Here is an 18,011-nt window from a genome sequence, read left to right as displayed (position 1 = left end):
CATTGGCTCCGATCGCAGCTTGTGGTAGGCTTGCCTCGCGCCAGTTCCCTCGTGTTGAAATTCCCTTCATCCCCGGGTCTGTGGACTCGGGATCTGTCTTTATCTATGTCTGGTGTGAATATCATGCCGTCCGCTCGTTTACATCTGTTTCTCGTAGTTTGGAGAATGTTGTACAAGCATAGGGAATCACGGCTAATAAATTTCCCCGAGGTTGTACCTTTGGCGGCGCAACCAAGAAAATCAAGGAAAAAGCGAGATCTGGTACTCCATAGGGCAGTTGATTACGACAAATCACCGGCGTCGCCGAGTTAGCCCCCAGCCACTAGCCACTGTGCTAGCCGCTCCGGGCGTTCGAGAAACGCCGTTCCTTCAACAGTGTAAGTTCGACGGCGCCGAAAGGCCACAGTTTGGTTCCCCGGCGCTGATCCTAATTAGAAATTGGCCTGGGTCGTGCCCAGCTTCAAGGGTCCAGGGCTTCGGGGAAGAACGACATTATCATCATTGGACATGGTCGATGTGCGCGTAGAACCGTTGGGAATTAGACAAAGGGATGACGGGGGTGCAGCACCGTTGTACACTCCCCTTAATCTGGTCGTGACGCCACTGCAACTGTCCCCCGATCCACTTCTTTTTGTCGGGGCCACTACGGAGTCCTCGTCCTATTTTTATAACACGCCTTGTTTTCTTGTTCTCGCAGCAGGGTTGAATGCATTTAGCTGAAAATTTAGCTTGGGGGACTAGGAGAGGACCCGTCCAATTTTCCAATGAGCAAACTCCGTCCTTGTGGAATCACAGAACACGCTAGAATCGCATAATACTTGACATCGACTCTCTTCGTCGATCGTGTCTCGGACTTGATGAAGCTTAATTCGACAGATAAGTCTGTACGCCACGGGCAGGCGTGGCGGACCCTGCCAAATGTGCCTAGGCAGCCTCCAGTGTTAGGCCTCCTTAGTAGCCCATCCCATGAAGGATCTCATTTAGGGAGTAAAACGGTAATCGCCACCTACGTACGGAGTGGAAGGACGTAGATACATAGATAGGTAGATAGGTAGACACGTAGACAACAGACAGGCATGCTGCGCCCGGCGAACCTGGCGACATCATGATCTGCATGCCAGAGTAGGTGGAAGCTGGATGCGGCCAGGGGGGGGAGGAGCGGATCCTTCAAATCACGGGGAAGTTCTATCATAATTTTCCCTCCTTCCTGACTAACCATTCATCACGTCTTTCCTTTCTGTTCCCTCCATTGCTTTGCTCATACATAGCCCGGTCGCCAATGACCTCCTTGTTTTGTCGTCCTCTCTGATCCCCTTTCCCTCAGCCCAGCCATGGCGAATCTGTGAGTCCCAACTCCTTCCCCTCTCTAGGCCCCCCGTTCCCCAACTGATCCTCTCTCCAGATTCAGTTCGACATGGCGCTCGTTTTGGCATACCATGACCTCCTATGACCGTCATGCCACCCACGATTCACCCTATCGCACTGGCAGACACGTTCCGCTCAGCCAAAGCCGCCATGAACCTCTCACCTCCATTGCTACCAGCGCCGCCGACTCTCGCCCCGACCTCTCTAATCCTTACGAAGACGAGTCTCTCAAGGGCCTGGCCAACGCACAATCTACCGAACTCAACGGTTCTCCGACCGAGCCGGGTTCCCCGAGCCGCCCTTACTCGCCCGGCATGAGGTCGCTCGCATCACAAAAACGAGGATCTAACGATCAGCCCGACGGCGCCGAGATTCAGATGCAGAGCTTCCACGACGGTGCTCCTCCCCCTCCGCCGGTCGCACACTCGTGGCGGAAGATCGAGCGCTGGCTGGAACACAACTATGAGGAACTGCTGGACAATCTCGGCGAGGGATGCACCCAGAATGATATTAACGAATTGGAACACGAGTTGGACTGCAGCCTGCCCTTGGAAGTGCGCGAGTCCTTGATGCTCCATGACGGTCAGGAGCGGCCCGGTCTGCCCACGGGTGTCATCTTCAGTTGTATGCTACTGGACTGTGAGGAGATTGTCCAGGAGCGGAAGAACTGGAAGACCGTCAATGACGAATTCCTCAGCAACTCGATGATGCACAGTGCCCCCGTTTCTAGTTCCGCTGCGGGCTCTTCGGCCGCCGCAGGCTCGTCCCAGCAAGGCACGTCTTCATGGCGGAATGACCTGCTTGATCGCCAGGACTCCCAACCTCCTGGTGCCGTGCAAAAAGCCTATGCCCACCACGGTTGGATCCCGATTGCTCGTGACTGGGGCGGTAACCACCTCGCAATTGACCTGGCACCCGGCCCGGCCGGGAAATGGGGCCAGGTGATTATCTTCGGCCGTGACTACGATTGCAAATACGTGGTTGCTCGATCCTGGTCTGCATTCCTGGCCACCTTCGCGGACGATCTCTGCAGCGGCAAGGTTATTGTGGACGAAGAGACTAACGAGCTGCGGTTGAAGGAGTTCAAGTCGCAGTCTGTCAATCCCCCGTACCTGGAGATCCTGCGGTGGCGGACCGACCAGAAGTACGGCCGTCGCCCCCCGCGCCGACGTGGCCCCAACGGGTTGGGTGTGAACGCAGCCGGTAACCGCAGCAGCAAGGACTCCCCCTACGGCAGCCCGACTCGGGCTGAAGAGCGTGGCCGATCGCCACACCGTTTCCCCAACCGCGGACCTGCCCAGAGCCCCAAGACTCAATTCGGCATGTCGAGCCCTCTCGCTCGCGTGACCGAAGAAACCTCCAGCTCTGTCGCCACCGCGGCCCCTACCATCTCAGAAGACCCCCGGGAGCACGGCAGTAAGGAGGAGCAGGAAGATCTGATGGAGGTGGCCACCCCCCAGATCTCCAACAAGGAGAATGAAGGATTCGAGAAGACCGAATCGAAGTCAACAGACTCAGACAAGACCGAGAAGACCGACGATGCGGCAGGACCCTCGAATGTCATGGACTCGGAGGTCCTCGGGGAGATGAAGAACGTGGCCATTTAGAGCTTGTCTTTACACCCCGTCGAGTCCCACGATCTTTTTTCTTTCTCTCTCAAGGGCACAAATCAGGCGTCAATGACGAACTTTTCTACGTGACACTGCTCTGCTTCCGTGTATAGAATTCCCCTTTCCTTGTTGTTTTGGTCCGGGCTGCGCGGCATTTGTTGTAACTCTAGGGAGCTTTTGCCTTTTCTTTTCTTCATTGCTTTGATTCGCCTGCTTTCGACCACTCTGTTGCTCACGGTCTCCATTGATATCTGCCTGTAATTCTATGATGATGCAGTGTTAGTGTTTCTTTTCTACTTTCGTGTCTGGCTACAATTTATTTCCGCTCTGCCCGGTGGCTTTGGTCTTCCTTGTAGGGATATCCTCGTATGTTCGATGTTCATCATGTACAAGACTTTCATAGCAGGTCGTTCAATTCACTCCCAGTCGTCATCGTCGTCATCGCGGTTCCGTCGAGTATTCCCACTGCGAATCGCCTTCGCTGGACGTCGTCTCCGCACCGTGTCATCGTCACTGCCACTGTCCTCTTCGACCTCGTCATCATCCTCGCTAGAGAACTTGGCCTCCAGCAAAACCTTCTTATACAAAAGCCTCTTCTCGAGCGTCTGGACACTGAATTTATCCGTTCCTTCCACACCCCCAGTCCCCAGCCCTTCAAATCCAACTATCCGATCAACGCCTACTCCATCCTTGAACCCAATCACGCAAGGCAACACGCGAATACCAAGCTTCTCCACCAAGAACGGCGTCGACCGCACATCCACCCGCGCAAACCGCACCTCGAAGTGTCGCCCCGCCAGCTCCTCCAATCGCGCGTCCATCACTGCACACCGGGCAAAATCATCGTGCGCAAAGTGTACAATGCACCGTGTCGCTTCCGTCGTCAAGTTCAGCACGCCCTGGTCTCCGTCTAGTGTCGGGTATGGGCTGTCCCGTAGGCCGGCGCCGTGGTTTGTGTTGGACGTGTCGCGGTTGGTCTTTTGTGAGGCTAGCTCGGCGTTGAGCTGTTGGATGCGGTGGTCACGGTAGCTTAGGTCGTCTTCGTTCTCGAGGGCGGCGAAGAGTGCCTCGTCGTCTGACTCGTGGCCGTCGGGCATTTTTGGTGTGTGAGTGGGGTTGTGGGGGATGTGCGGTGCAATTGGAGGTTGACGTATTATTGGAGGTATTTTGAGTCCATTGGAAGTGGTTTATGGAGGTGTGTGTCGAGGTGGAGAGTTGAGCAGGGGAGGGTTCCCGATCTTCACCTACTCCACCGTAACTGCTCGCGTTATACTTTAAGGCGCTCCCAGAGGCTCCGAGATCTACAAAGACCAGAGCATGTTAATCAACTCTGATTCTAAATTCCCTGTACTAATCGGTCCAATCGATCTCATTCAAAATAGAGCGAGCAACGAGTAGATTGTTGTACAACAAAAGTCCGAATCCGAAACTAGGCGCTGAGTCAGCTGCCCCTGGCCCCTGGTCCCTGCTTATGTCATCCGCGTTTCCGGACAAAGGTTCTTTTTCTCCCTTCGAGTGTTTTCAGTTGCGCGTTGTGTACGCTCCACTATCTTTTGTCTCTGCTTTTAACCACCACCACCACCTTCACCATGGCCGAGGACAAGAAAACATACGACTACACCGTCGAGATGGACAAGCTCGACCAGGGCAACAAGGAATTCGAGGCTGCGCTGCCTGCGCCGCAGCCCCGGAACACCCCTCCCAGTCCGGTCGCCAGCAATCCGGCCCTGCCGGTTCTGGCCTACTGTGGTTCGTCCATTATGATGACCGTCATGAACAAATACGTTCTGTCGGGTTTGGACTTCAACTTGAACTTCCTGCTGCTCATGGTTCAGGTATGTGGTAGCTTGAACGATAGAGTTTTGGACACTTCACTCATTCTCATTCTAGTCTCTTGTCTGTATCGCTGCGATTCAAACATGCAAGTCCATGGGTCTCATCACCTACCGTGACTTCAGTGCCGATGAGGCCAAAAAGTGTAAGCCCGCCCCCGTCCTCCCGTTCTCTGCTCTGAAACAGGGATCTAACGTGCACCGCTTGACAGGGTTCCCGATTACTCTCCTCCTCATTGGCATGATCTATACCGGCTCCAAGGCCCTCCAGTTCCTTTCGATCCCCGTGTATACTATTTTCAAGAACCTGACCATCATCCTCATCGCCTACGGTGAGGTCCTGTGGTTCGGCGGCTCCGTGACTCGAATGACCTTGTTCTCTTTCGGTTTGATGGTTGTCAGCTCCATTATTGCCGCCTGGGCCGACATCAAGCACGCCGTTGAGAGCAGCGGTGACACCTCCAGCCAGGTGTCGACCTTGAACGCCGGCTATGTCTGGATGATGATCAACTGCCTGTGCACCTCGTCCTACGTGTTGGGCATGCGCAAGCGCATCAAGCTGACCAACTTCAAGGACTTTGACAGTACGTGCTTTTCCCCCGTTTCTTCTTTATTCGAGTCTCTAACATTCTCTAGCCATGTTCTACAACAACCTGCTCTCCATCCCCGTCCTAATCGTGTTCACCCTGCTTGTCGAGGACTGGTCCTCCGCCAACCTGGCCCGCAACTTCCCCGAGAGCAACCGCAACGGAATCATCTTCGCCATGGTTTTGTCCGGTCTGTCTTCCGTCTTCATCTCGTATACCTCCGCCTGGTGCGTGCGCGTGACCTCGTCCACCACGTATTCGATGGTCGGCGCCCTCAACAAGCTGCCCATCGCCCTATCCGGCCTGATCTTCTTCGACGCCCCCGTCACCTTCCCCAGTGTGTCGGCCATCTTCATCGGCTTCGTCAGTGGCATTGTCTACGCCGTGGCCAAGATCAAGCAGAACGCCATGCCCAAGACCGGCATTCTCCCCACCTCCAACCCGCTGGTCAGTGCCAGCAGCCAAAGCATGCGTGATTCGCTGCGGTCGTGAGACCCCCCAAAAGCATAGATGAAATGACCCTTTTTTTTTTCGATTACATCCTGGCCCAGCCAGGATCCGCGCATCACCGTTTCCCTATGGTGCCATTGGGGATCCCATTCTTGCATGTGTATGATTCATGGTTCATTTGCAGCCCGCCGGTGCTCTTGTGTCGCTACTTCTTTGGTGTTGGTGGCTTTTCTTTTTCATCTTCCGTCTAGGGAAATGCTTGCCATCTTGGTCTGCAGTATGATTTATATTAATTCTTCTTTCCTTCTTGTGTTGTGTGGGCATAGCCTGATCTTGACTGTTTTTAATGTAAATAGCTATGCCTTGGAGAATAGACCGCGATTTTTTTTCATCTTCCATTGTTCTCAGTACCTTGATAAGAAAATACTGTATGCCATTTAATAATACTATCCATCATTGGGAGTAAGCAGAAGGAGTCATTCGAGTGCCTTTTTCGACTTGTTATAAAGTAGGTTGTCATAGATAGCAGCCGCTTCGGATCTTCGATTGACCGTCCCGATTTTCAACTCTCGCCATCCACCTCCCAACTTTATACATCATTCTCACCCTCAACCACATATCACATATCACAACATGCCTCGCAAGAAGCAAAGGGGGCCCCCGCCCCGCTCCAACAGACCCGGCCCTCCAAAGCCAGGGCCATCGTCACAGCCTAAAGCCAAGGGATCTAAGCAGGACTCTGGAGCTGCAAAAGATGCGCAGAAGAAAGCGCCGGTGCAGGCGAATCAACGACCAATCGTGCCCTTCCTGAGGGGAGATCGCATTTTGTTAATTGGAGAGGGTGAGTTTCTTGATTTTGTTTTTCTTTCGATTGTTCTTGCTGGAATGCTTTGTCCTTGACCTTTTTGCATTTGATTTTCGAGAGATTTGCCAGTCCATGTCTGGAGATGACGCCCTTGGGATGTTCCAAAATGGATTGAGCGCTTCTGATTCCTCTCCAGCCCTGCTACTCATCGTACATACCTTGCATCAAAGAAGAACCGAACTAATAATATGGACCAGGCGACTTTTCCTTCGCCCGCTCTCTGGCGAAGCAATACAAGTGCCGCAAACTGCTCGCCACTTGCTACGACTCGCAGGAGACTCTCTTCGAGAAATACCCCCAAGCAGAGCAAAACATCAACGACATCCTGCACTCCAAGCCCAAGAGCTCAGAATCTCAAGATCAAGAGAAGCAGAAATCAACCAACTCGCCAAAAGTCCTCTTCTCGATCGACGCGCGCAAGCTCGGTGCCCAGGGCGGCGGAGGTAAGGAGATCAAGAATGGTTTCCCGCGACGAGAGCGCAAGATTCCTGCTTGGAAGGCTCAGCAGCAACCGCCAGTCCCGAAACCGGCCAGTGGGCCGTGGGATGTGATTTGTTTCAATTTCCCGCATGTCGGTGGAATTTCCACGGATGTGAATCGGCAGGTTAGGTTCAATCAGGAGCTCCTTGTGGCGTTTTTTAAGGCTTGTGTGCCTTTGCTTTCTGCGGCGCCGGATCCCGTTGATTCTGACGATGAGTGGGAGGGGGAGGATGAGGATGAGGATGAGGATGAGGAAGAAGAGGAGGAGGATGCTCAGACTTCAGGCAAGGCTTCACGAACCGGGCCGGGTCAGATTCTTGTTTCTCTCTTCGAAGCTGAGCCCTATACGCTCTGGAACATCAAGGATTTGGCCCGTCATGCAGGCTTGCAGGTTATCACCAGTTTCCGCTTTCCGTGGACTTCCTACGAGGGTTATTCGCATGCCCGGACGCTTGGCGAGGTGGAAGGGAAGAATGAAGGGAGGGGTGGATGGCGCGGCGAGGATCGCGAGGCTAGGATGTACGTGTTCGAGGTGAAGAAGGTGACGCAGGGGAAGAAGAAAAAGAGAGAGCGAGAGATGACTCGGATGATAGCGCATAGCTTCCGTTTCCTTGCATTTAACGATTTATACCCACATACGAAAATTAAATTTGCTTTGGGACTTCACATTATATACACCTTCTTCATCTCCTTCTCGTCGAAGACCTCGCCAGTCGTCGGGTCTTTGACTTTGCCTGTCTCGACAGATCCGACATTCTTGCTGATTTCCAGCAGTCGTGACTTGCCGTAGACTCGGCCGTTGGGCAGCACGATGGCGTCGCTTTCCACGTAGCTCTTGGAGTGATGCGCGTATGGCATCCTCCGTGCTAGCTCGTTTAGTTCTGTAGAGCAAATCGGGCACACGGATGTAGATGTGGACTGGGAGTTTGAGCTGGATGATGTGTATGCTGAGTGGCAGAGCGGTGTCTTTAGTGCCGATAACCCAGCTGACAGCGCAATATGTAAGAGTGGCTGTGACGGCAATGAGAGGAGCTCATGGTGAGTCTGCACAAATAGATCCGAAAGATACTTCCAGCGATCCGGTGAGAATAGTGACTAGTGCACATGTTATTAAACAGGTCACTGTTGAGGGGAAATTGGACTTTTTTACCTTGTACTTCTCCGCCCTCGAATCCTGGGTGAAGACAAGCAACCCAGCAACCTGGTTGACTTCGTCTTTTTGAGACTCAGGATTGAGAGATAGATACTTCCTAGCATGGCTGATCGCCTCCACCTTCTTCGATAAGTCCTTCGTTCGGACCATCTCAATGTATTGCTGCAGCCGCAGCTCGAATTCCAAGTTATGCTGCAAAGAACCCATTAGTAAAATGAAAACTTCCGAAGTAATAAAAGATTGATCGGACATACCTGGCTCTTCTTCAATGCAGCTTTGTTCTCGCCACACCACTGCAACGCCTCTTTAGTCTCCCCGCGACGCAAGCTCTCGACGACCCGCTGACACTGCGTAAAAACACCGAGATCGACAAGATCCTCAATCTCCCGGTCCTTCGCCAGCTGCTTCGCACTATCCGAGTACCCCGACCGCAACATATGATCCACGAGTAACCGATCCAGCCGGACACGCGACCATTGGTCATACTTGACATCAGCCAAGCTCGGGATCTTATGCAGCGTCTCGAGGTGTTGGATGCGTTTGCGAGACTGGGTCTGGATTTTCTTCTCTTCTTCTTGTAGGCTTTGCATCTTCCGTTTCAGGCCTTGCATGCGGGAAATCATTGCGTCCAGTGCGGCGAGGGTTTGGTCGGGGGTGTGGGTGTTCGATAGTGAGGCGTTGGCGGCCTCTTTGAGTGCCGGCAGGACATACTCTTTTTCTCTTTCCACGGATCTTTGGACCGTTTTGAAGTTTCGTCGGGCTAGCTCGTGGGGGAGGCGGAGGAGTGGTTGGTCCTGTGGAGGGGTTAGTTCAATTCCGGTAACGGCGTCGAGACGTTCGTACCAAGATAAGGTGGCTCTCAGGGTTGAGCTTTATGGAGGTTAGCTCGGCTGCCATGTTGGCAACGGATACAAGCTGGCTGTCAGAGAATTCTGTCTCGGAGTGTTCTTTGAGGCTGGTTCAAGATTGTAGTGAGGAGAAGATCCGGCGATGACGAAGAGGGGAATGCGGAGAGCTCGAGTCACGAGATTTTGACCTCCCCATACGTTAGTTACACCTTGAATTTACTTCAGTACACCATTACTTGCATTTGCTTCATTTACAACCGAGTGAATTTCAACAAAGTGTTGTTCGAAGCAACTAGAAAATAAATTCTTCAAACCGGCAGATTCCCTTTTGACCCAAGACTCCGGAAAAATCAAAATATGGTACAGGAAATGGACCAGCAGGTCTTCCTGAGCATCTTTACTCGCTGTCATCGCTGTCCTCCTGCTTGGACTTCCGGCGCTCCTTCTTCTCCTTCTTCTCCTTCTTCTTCTTCTTGCGCTCGGCCTTCTCCTCGGCGGTCTCGCCCTCGTGCTTGCGCTTCTTCTTGTCGTCAGGAGAATCAGCCTCAGACTTAGACTCCTCGGCGGGAGCGGGAACGGGCTCGGGCCTGGCCTCGGGCTGCTCTCCGTCCTCCAGAGGAGCGTTGTAGTCCTTGTACTCGCTCTTCCACTTGGAGGGGGTGGCCTCGTTGGTGCGGCCGTACTTGTCGAGCTTGCCGGCGGACTTGAGCTTCTTCTTCTCAAGAGCAGTAGGTCCCAGACCCCAGCGGCGGGGGTACAGGTCGCGCTCCATGATGCAACGCTTGACCTTGGCCACGACACCGTGGTCGCAGGTGGAGAGCTCAACGGTAGACATCTGAGCAATACCAATAGCAATAGCCTCACCCTTGGTGGTCATGAGGACAACCTCCTCGTTGACCTCAATGCCAGCCTCTATAAAGTAAAAATTAGAATCTTGCTATCATATTCAGGGACAGGGAAATGACGAACCGAAACGGAGGAGACCGGGAATCATCAGCTTGGCACCGTAGCAGACGGCGTTGACGGCGCTGTCCTTGACGACAATACGCTTGTAGGAGGTGAGCAGGCTCTCCAGGGGGCTGATGACCTTGCGCAGGTAGGACTCATCGCGCTGGTTATCGTACACCCACTGGGCGTCCATCACATCGTGGAGGGTAACCATGCCCTTGGACTCATCCATAGCTCCGGAGCGCACACGACGCAGCTCCTGCATGTGGGCGCCAACACCGAGCAGAAGACCCAGGTGAACACAGAGAGTACGGATATAGGTACCGGCCTCACAGCTGACCCAGAAGACACCAAGGTGACGCTCATTGTCGAACTCGTACAGGGTGCTCTCGTGGATGGTACGGATACGGAGCTGGCGCTTGACGGCAGAGATCAGGGGAGGGCGCTGGAACAGCGCACCAGTGAGGGTCTCCAGAGCGCGGCGGAACTGAGCCTCGCCGCCGGGGATCTTGTCGTGCAGACGAATGACACAGACATACTCCTTACCGGCACCCTGCTGGGACTTGACCAGGCGGGTGGCACGGTCAATGCAGACGATCAGGCAACCAGTGACCTTGGGGTCAAGAGTACCGCTGTGACCAGTCTTCTCGGATCTATAGAGAACCAATTGGTCAGAATTGTCGGTTTGGGGGAGGGGGAGGTCGGGTTGGATGGGAAGAAATTTACCTGAGGATGCGCTTCATCCAAGCCACGACCTCGTGACTGGATGGGTTGGAGGGCTTGTCAAGGTTGATAACACCGGAGCTGATGTAGGACTTGAGGTCACGCTTGAGGGGCGAGGCACCAGCAGGGATCGGGGTGAAGTGACCGGTGCGAACGAGCACTGCGCAAACACGCGGTTAGCCATGACCAAAAAGATCATGAAGAAAAGAACGTACACTTCTCGTAGTTCTTGAGGAGAAGAGGCCAGTCCTCAGAGGAAACGGTCGGGTTAACCGCCTCGGGCTTGATGGCGTAATCCATCTCCTGGTTATTGACGGCGGCCATCTTAAAGGTTGGTGGTTGTCGTCGGAGTCTCCAAGAGACCAAAAATTTGTTCGAGGAAATTTTGCGAGTGCGCCAGCTCCAGTGCCGAATGTGGTTTAGCGCCCGTATTGACTCACGTGACCCGTGGCAGCGACTATTTTTTTACTTTTCAAGTCCATGATGTTGGTTACTTTTTATCGTTGTGATTGTTTGAGGATTTGAATGTTCAAAAGCTCATTGCTGGGTATGCAAGATATCTGTTATGCTCCAATCACCCATGGTGCGTGGATTATCATAATTTACACAGTGGCTGGAGATGCTCACTTCTAGGAACTAGAAGCACTATGAAGGCAGGAAAAATCATGGACGCTAGAAAGAATGCATCTCTCCTGCTGAACCTGATCCGAGTCCATATCATGTCACATATCTCAATCACTAACCGAGTCGTCGCCCGGAACCACGAGTACCCCAGGAGCCCAGATCCTGAGACGATGTCCAGCCACGAGTCCCCGAGTCCGGCTCGGGCTGGGGATCAGCTGGTCGTGATGGGCGATAAGCTCTACCGTAAGCGCGGCGTGCGGCGTCCGGGGTGTGTCTGAAGATATAACGCCGCACCCAAGCCGGAGTGAAGATGTAGTTTTTTCCACCGCCAAAGGTTGGGTAGATGCGGGTGAGGAAGTCGTATAGATGGGAAGCGATAATCCCCGTAAACTGGGTCTTGACCGGACCCCAGCCAGACCTGACCAGAGTCATCGTGAGAATGGCCCAGGGAAGCCACAGCACGGGGATCTGAAGGACGAAGAACTTGACCTTTTTACCCCGATTGTCTTGGGCGTAGGTGTGGGCGAATGCCAAGATCAATGCTGTCAAAGTTTAGTGCACGCGCATGAAGGCTCGCGATACAGGAGCTCACCTTGAGTGAAAATGAAACTTTGGAGCCAGAGACCTGCAGAGACCTTGGGAGGAGTTAGCATCGGGGCAGGACAGACGGAGCTACCACGGCAGACAAATTGGAAGTGTGAAAGTGGAAAATTGAATGGCATTGGGAATAGATAGATGATGTTTATGTAGAATGTAGGGCACCATAACCACCGGCGCGAACTTATAGAATCGCGACGGCTATCTCAAAGGTAGTCCCACCACGCCCACAACGCATGCAGCACCAAAAGATTTTGCGAAAACGGTGCTGCACGGGATGCAGGGGTAATCTTCCTCGCTTCCAGGAACCGCTTCAGCTAGTGTATGGCTGGGCGGGCAGATATGCGAGGTGATAGAAAACAGAAACGAGAAAAAAAAACAAACGAGAACAAGGCTCTGCCGGGAGCTCCGGGTACAACGAGCCACTTACCAAAATGGTGCAAGCTACAAAGATCAGGTAGACGAAAAAGTCTCCAGGCTGGCTAAAGCGAGGTGATCCAATTTCCAGGGAACTGCCGTAGTGGTACACTGTCGGCATCATTAGCACCTTGGGTCAGACACTGCACCGAGGTACCGTACTGAAGTAGAGATCAAAAAGAAAGTCGAAGCTCCAGCCGGTTAGTAGAAAGGGAGTCACCAGTCGCCAGACCTCCGGGAGCGCCTTGAACAGCTTGCCCCTCAGAAACACAACATTATAGAAACTGAGGGTTTCGCTGTAGTAGAGGAGCGACTCGACCAGAGCCAATGCAGTGATGGTTCTGAGAAGACACGTCAGTCAACATTGCACCGAGCACGAGACAAGGACACGCACCGGGACACCGGAGGTGCCTCCCAGAACACATCCATCTCAGATGAGGGAGATAAGAAAGTGCTAGAAAGTCAGAAAGGCCAGCTCGGGGAAATTACAGGGGTTGGAGAAGGGAAAGAAAAGAAAGAGAGGAAAGGAAGCGGGAAGAAATAAAACGTGTGCAACCCTACGGCGATGGGTTTCTCCGGAATCCGGCGGCTCTTGGCGCGGCTCTGCTTTCGCAAGTTTACAGTGTTGTCCTGACTTTATACCCATTGTTATGTTCGTTTATTTCGGCATTGCTATTCACTAGCTCAGACTACAGGTCCTCGCGGTTCCACGAACAGCCAGACCGCCATCGGGTCCCTCAATCCACACATCCCATATGCTGCCATCGTTCTTGGGCCTACCGCACACCGTCAATTCCTCCTCGACAAACAGAGGCGCTAGATTCCTGTAATCAAACCCATCCAGGCGAAGACTCAGTCTGCTTAGGTTGTGCTGTAGCACGCTCAGAAGCAATGTCAACGTCAACGGACCATGCACGAGCAGGTTTTTATACCCTTCCTGATTCTGTGTGTAATTCTTATCCAGATGAATCGAGTGAGCATTAAACGTCAGTGCTGAGAAGCGGAACAACAATGATTTGGTCGGTAGGATAGAGTGACGGAAGGTTGCCTCGGAGGGAGCTGTCACATCGCAAGGTATGGGTCAGTACTATCTTCCAATGGCGAGAATTGAATGACGACGCACCTTTGACAATTCGGTTTGGTTTGCCAAACTGCTCTCTATCCGATTGGATCTGCTCCGAGGTCTTGCACCGCATAAATATGAGATCGCGATTCTCGATGACAGATGACTCCCCCGCGTCGGCTTCATTTTCTGTCCATAGCCGACTCCAGGTTTGGGCTTCTGACTCCCCCTCCGGTACCGTGCCGATGCGTCGCTCGATAGTGACTATGACTTTCTCCTCCCCTTCCCGTCCCTTAACAGTCACATTGCGCATGGACTCGATGCAGACGGCTCGACTTCCATCGAGAAGAGGGGCTCCCGCGGGAAATCGGAGCTTCCCTCCTGCCCAGAGTCTTCGATTGAAAGGATCTCCTGGTGTATGAAGGACGTCTGTGCCGTCCGGTAGTAATTGCGACAAAGTAACCTGCGGAGGGAAGTAGATCAAGTGGTGGCCGATAGGTAACGGTGACGGGTTCGTGATTGAAGGTAGACTCGTCTGTGCCTCGCCTGTATTCGAGGATTGCGGTAAAATGTCGTATAGCGTTAAATTCAACAAATGCGAGGGCTGAGGATGTAAGTAGTCGTACATCAATGGGAGCTTGCGCGTGGTAAGCTCCTGCTGCAGGCGCTCAGCGAGCGAGGAGTGAGCCCGGCATTGCGCTCGATCCAGCGACAGCAAAGGCCGGGCAAGCTTCGTCGTTACGGACGAAAATCTCCCTCGAACCATCTCGGAGCAAGATGAGATGATGTGACGCCAAACGATGGACGAATCGAGGACGAAGTTTGCCTTGTTTGTTTGGGTAAATACGCACACCGCTCGGGGACGATCTCAATGGCGTCGGGGCTCGAAGATGGTCAATTGTATTTGAGAACTTTGAACGGTGACTCGAAGCGGGCACAATTCCACAACTATGAACATGCCATTGGGTCACCTGAGAGTGGCCTTCCTGGGCCCCCGCGCATCCTTCTCGCATCAGGTATGAATGGAATGCTGCAACCCCACAGCTTAACAAGGATCCCTGTTCTGACTGCTGTCGTAGGCCGCCGCCGAGTCCTTCGGTCGTACTTCTGCCGACTTGCTTCCTCATGTCTCCTTCGCCGATGCCTTTTCTGCCCTTCAACAGCAAGAAGCCGACTACGCCGTCATCCCTTTCGAGAATTCCACCAACGGGTCTGTCGTCCAGACTCTCGACCTTCTCGCGGATCGCAATGACTTATATAAAGACGTAAAAGTGTGTGGAGAGTACTACTTGACGGTACATCACTGCCTACTAGTCCGCAAGGGCACATATCCCTCCGGCTGGGAGGGCTACGACGGCTCGATCACTAAATTATATACTCACCCACAAGCATGGGGCCAATGTGAGCAGTTGCTCTCTCAATATTTCAAGGGTGTGGAGAGACAAGATGTCTCGTCCACATCAAAAGGTGCCGAGATCGTCTCGAAAGAGACGGAGGAGCGTGGTGCAGCCATCGCCAGCCGATTTGCAGCGGAATACCACGGCGTGGATGTCTTGAAGGAGAATATTGAGGATCGAGCGGATAACACCACCCGCTTCCTGATTTTGAGGAACATGCGCGCTGAACGCACGGCGCAGCTGGAACTGGAACAGCCAAATGTGCTCGGGCAGGATCGACCTGCCGCTCCCACCACCCGCAAGACGTTGATCTCGTTTGCGATTGACCATTCCCTTCCTGGTGCATTGGCGAACGCACTGCTGATCTTCAAGGCCCACGGTCTGAACCTCACCAGTATCAACACGAGACCCAGCTTGAAACGGGCTTGGCAATACATCTTCTTTGTGGAGTGTGGACGGACTCCCTCTGACGAGAACAAAGAGGCTGTCCATAAAGCCTTGGATGATCTTCGGCATGTCACCGAGTTCTGCAGGGATTTGGGAACCTGGAATGATCAGCTTGGCTGAGTTGATTTTGCCATGATGTGATGACGATAAAACGCCCGTCGTGCTTTCTATATATTCTATTAATATCTTGTTTAACAAGAAATACATTCCGGGGCCACTACAAGATGGCATACTCAAGTGCTACATTTCAATGTTCAAGATTGAGCAAAGCGTGAGCAAGTAAGTTCCTGCCTTGCCCTGCGTATATCATACCGGATCGAACACATAAATTGGGGAGAAATGGTAAGCTAAGCAAACCATATGGGTGTATTTTTCAGAACATAACGAGTAACGATAAAACATAAAAGAGCGAAGAATCAAGAATGGTCATCCAGGGTAACGGCGACAAGGTGGTCGCGCAAGTCGAATTGCCCCATGCCACCTTAGCCAAAGTATCGGCAAGCAGCAATGGGTGACCAAATGTTGCAGAGAATCGCATCCAACCTTTCAAATTGCAATTTACACCTCATGTTCGTCTAAGACACTGAGGAGACCTCAGTGCGCATATCACGGAGCTTGGATGACCCTATAAGACAAATGTGTTAGGAGGCGGACCCAAAGATGAAAGAGCTCGAAACTCACCTCTGAGCAGCTTCACGGGGCTTGGAATAGGCCTTTTAGCGGAATCCTCTACGGATACCAGGGTTCCAGTCTCGAAGCCGCCTTCATGACCCACGGGGCGAGCCGTCAGAACACTCGCCGAGGGAGCTTCTGGCCGTTCATCCTCGCTCTCTGCGAGGGCGCTCAACCGTCAATCTGCAGTAAAGTCAGCGTTCAGTTCCAGGTGCCTGTGGGGGTGCATAGGTCTCACCATCGTAGAACTCGTCGTCGTCGCTATGATCGGCAAGCTGTTCAAAGTTCACCTTGTATCGGAGAATGGCTCCAATACCACCGAAGCCCTTGACGAATTGGTTTCCTTCGCCGGACCGGTCCGACACAAACTCGAGGGTGGCACCAAAGTCCTTGTAGGCCTCGGCGAGCCACTCCAGGAAGGAGCCCGAGTCGACAACCTCCATTTCGGTACCAGTATCCTTGTCCATGAAAAGCTCACGGTTGCTCTCCTGGAGCTTGGTGGTGTGAATGATCACCTCATCACCAGCCGCGCTCTTCAGAACCCAGCGGGTAACATCCAGGTTCTCGTACACGATCAAGATCTCGGCAGCACCAAGCTCCAGAGCCTTGAGAGTATCCTCAACACCGTAGCAGACTCTGCCGGTGTCCTGGCTAATCTCTTGGAAGTACTGGCCGATAAGCTTCTTCTCCTGGATGAACTTGACGCTGCTGAGTGTCTCGGCAGCCAGTTCGATGGCTTGGTTAAAACCGTTCTCACCACCGTACGACACGTCGACAACCTTGATGATCTTGGCCTGAAGACGCTGGTCGAACAGGTCGGACTGGGCGAGGTCGTTCTTAAAATCGGCAGAACCAGCCAGCACCAGACCGGCAACGTTGACCTTGTCGTTGGTAATATAGTTCTGAACAGCCAATTCGGCAATCTTGCGCACATAGTTGTGACGCTTTTCCTCACGCAGACGGGCGAAACGCAGCGCGGATTGACCACCACGACCCTGGAGATATTGTATAAGAATGACTGGATATATTGAAAATTCGAAGGATGTAAAAACTCACGTGCTTCTTGGGCAAGTCGACGGAAAGACGCTGAAGGATTTCACGAGTATTGCCACTCAGGGTACCGAAAAGCGCACCGTTACCGTCCATGATAATGAAACCGAACTTCTGGTCCGACTCCAGCAGCTCACTCAGAGACTCGGTGTGGAACTTGTTGTCACAAAGGTAGAGGGAGGTGTTGATGGGCTTGAAGGGCTCGAAGTCGATGTTAATCTTCCGCTCCTTTCCTTCCGAGGTGATAATTTCACCACAGTAAACAACCAGTCCATTCGGGGGAACCTTGTTGTACAGCTTGAGACGCTGCTGGGTGGAGGTAATGGCCGACAGAACGGAGAGTCGGTTCACTCGAGACTTGATGTTGGAGGCGGTACCCTGGAGTTCGTGGTTAGACGGCGATTGAGATTCGGACGCGAGAGGGGAGACGTACGTATTCTTCAGCCAACATCTTGGCCGCGCGAGAAATCTGATCCTTCGGCGCTATAATTGAGAGTTAGTGCCATGCATTCTGCGAGCGAAAGGAGAGCGAGCGAAAAACGTACGGATGATGAGCGAAATCATGGAAGTTCCATTTCCGCGGGCCGATTCAAGACGCTTGATCAGCTTCTTGACCTTCCAGATCTCGATGTTTTTCTCGGCTTCACCGGGTTGCTGCTCTTTGGAACTCATGTTGGGCGAGGCGAAGGTGGACTGCAGCGAAGGGGGAGAGTAGAGGCCTTTGCCTGTCAACGCCTAACCGGAGTCAAAATGGGAGACCCGACGTAACGAAAACGAGGTTCGTTCCTAACACCTATGCGAGGTCAGTTCGGTTCGGAGACTTCAATCGGGTCATTTGAAGCGCACAACAGGAACGACAACGGGAAACGGGTGCACACCTTAC

At 53.0% G+C, this 18,011-nt stretch overlaps 10 protein-coding genes across 10 annotated transcripts; 4 read left to right on the top strand and 6 right to left on the bottom strand.

The window, feature by feature from the left end:
- Nucleotides 1-1,269: 1,269 nt before the first annotated feature.
- On the top strand, nt 1,270-2,972 carry N7498_002919 (SMI1/KNR4 family protein; the record flags this gene model as incomplete). The annotated part of the gene is made up of 2 exons (XM_058449981.1): nt 1,270-1,342; nt 1,403-2,972. Exons 1-2 carry the CDS (start codon nt 1,332-1,334, stop codon nt 2,970-2,972), a joined length of 1,581 nt encoding a protein of 526 aa, XP_058312325.1. The 5' UTR covers nt 1,270-1,331.
- Nucleotides 2,973-3,391: 419 nt separating this feature from the next.
- Nucleotides 3,392-4,072, bottom strand: N7498_002918 (thioredoxin domain-containing protein; the record flags this gene model as incomplete). The annotated part of the gene is made up of 1 exon (XM_058449980.1): nt 3,392-4,072. The coding sequence occupies one exon, from the start codon at nt 4,070-4,072 to the stop codon at nt 3,392-3,394; it is 681 nt and encodes a 226-aa protein (XP_058312324.1).
- Nucleotides 4,073-4,564: 492 nt separating this feature from the next.
- On the top strand, nt 4,565-5,886 carry gmtA (GDP-mannose transporter; the record flags this gene model as incomplete). Its single annotated transcript, XM_058449979.1, has 4 exons — nt 4,565-4,810; nt 4,866-4,953; nt 5,020-5,391; nt 5,444-5,886. 4 exons carry the CDS (start codon nt 4,565-4,567, stop codon nt 5,884-5,886), a joined length of 1,149 nt encoding a protein of 382 aa, XP_058312323.1.
- Nucleotides 5,887-6,477: 591 nt separating this feature from the next.
- N7498_002916 (25S rRNA (uracil2634-N3)-methyltransferase) lies at nt 6,478-7,810 on the top strand (the record flags this gene model as incomplete). Its single annotated transcript, XM_058449978.1, has 3 exons — nt 6,478-6,685; nt 6,907-7,730; nt 7,790-7,810. The coding sequence occupies 3 exons, from the start codon at nt 6,478-6,480 to the stop codon at nt 7,808-7,810; spliced, it is 1,053 nt and encodes a 350-aa protein (XP_058312322.1).
- Nucleotides 7,811-7,852: 42 nt separating this feature from the next.
- On the bottom strand, nt 7,853-9,239 carry N7498_002915 (FYV10 family protein; the record flags this gene model as incomplete). The annotated part of the gene is made up of 4 exons (XM_058449977.1): nt 7,853-8,284; nt 8,340-8,534; nt 8,597-9,136; nt 9,186-9,239. 4 exons carry the CDS (start codon nt 9,237-9,239, stop codon nt 7,853-7,855), a joined length of 1,221 nt encoding a protein of 406 aa, XP_058312321.1.
- Nucleotides 9,240-9,587: 348 nt separating this feature from the next.
- Nucleotides 9,588-11,185, bottom strand: cbf5 (pseudouridine synthase CBF5; the record flags this gene model as incomplete). The annotated part of the gene is made up of 4 exons (XM_058449976.1): nt 9,588-10,102; nt 10,160-10,791; nt 10,865-11,021; nt 11,077-11,185. The coding sequence occupies 4 exons, from the start codon at nt 11,183-11,185 to the stop codon at nt 9,588-9,590; spliced, it is 1,413 nt and encodes a 470-aa protein (XP_058312320.1).
- A 414-nt stretch (nt 11,186-11,599) lies between these two features.
- N7498_002913 (uncharacterized protein) lies at nt 11,600-12,928 on the bottom strand (the record flags this gene model as incomplete). The annotated part of the gene is made up of 5 exons (XM_058449975.1): nt 11,600-12,027; nt 12,078-12,120; nt 12,513-12,610; nt 12,662-12,840; nt 12,894-12,928. The coding sequence occupies 5 exons, from the start codon at nt 12,926-12,928 to the stop codon at nt 11,600-11,602; spliced, it is 783 nt and encodes a 260-aa protein (XP_058312319.1).
- Nucleotides 12,929-13,178: 250 nt separating this feature from the next.
- Nucleotides 13,179-14,328, bottom strand: N7498_002912 (uncharacterized protein; the record flags this gene model as incomplete). Its single annotated transcript, XM_058449974.1, has 2 exons — nt 13,179-13,558; nt 13,623-14,328. The coding sequence occupies 2 exons, from the start codon at nt 14,326-14,328 to the stop codon at nt 13,179-13,181; spliced, it is 1,086 nt and encodes a 361-aa protein (XP_058312318.1).
- Nucleotides 14,329-14,512: 184 nt separating this feature from the next.
- N7498_002911 (prephenate dehydratase PHA2) lies at nt 14,513-15,526 on the top strand (the record flags this gene model as incomplete). The annotated part of the gene is made up of 2 exons (XM_058449973.1): nt 14,513-14,578; nt 14,642-15,526. The coding sequence occupies 2 exons, from the start codon at nt 14,513-14,515 to the stop codon at nt 15,524-15,526; spliced, it is 951 nt and encodes a 316-aa protein (XP_058312317.1).
- A 241-nt stretch (nt 15,527-15,767) lies between these two features.
- Nucleotides 15,768-17,972, bottom strand: N7498_002910 (translation termination factor eRF1). The gene is made up of 6 exons (XM_058449972.1): nt 17,674-17,972; nt 17,562-17,611; nt 17,135-17,506; nt 16,317-17,073; nt 16,088-16,237; nt 15,768-16,031 (listed from the first exon to the last, which is right to left on the bottom strand). Exons 1-6 carry the CDS (start codon nt 17,798-17,800, stop codon nt 15,982-15,984), a joined length of 1,506 nt encoding a protein of 501 aa, XP_058312316.1. The 5' UTR covers nt 17,801-17,972; the 3' UTR covers nt 15,768-15,981.
- Nucleotides 17,973-18,011: the final 39 nt, after the last annotated feature.

Source organism: Penicillium cinerascens (assembly GCF_028974065.1).
Source record: "Penicillium cinerascens strain IBT 15544 chromosome Unknown contig_1_segment0_segment0, whole genome shotgun sequence".
NCBI lineage: Eukaryota > Fungi > Ascomycota > Eurotiomycetes > Eurotiales > Aspergillaceae > Penicillium > Penicillium cinerascens.
This window is presented reverse-complemented; position numbering and strand designations above follow the sequence as displayed.

Coding starts and splice junctions, on each gene's coding strand:
- N7498_002910 (XM_058449972.1), bottom strand. CDS start 17,800: ATGAGTTCCAAAGAGCAGCAACCCGGTGAAGCCGAGAAAAACATCGAG. Junction 17,507..17,561: donor AGATGTTGGCTGAAGAATAC/GTACGTCTCCCC, acceptor CACGAACTCCAG/GGTACCGCCTCCAACATCAA. Junction 16,032..16,087: donor CCCCGTGAAGCTGCTCAGAG/GTGAGTTTCGAG, acceptor TTTGTCTTATAG/GGTCATCCAAGCTCCGTGAT.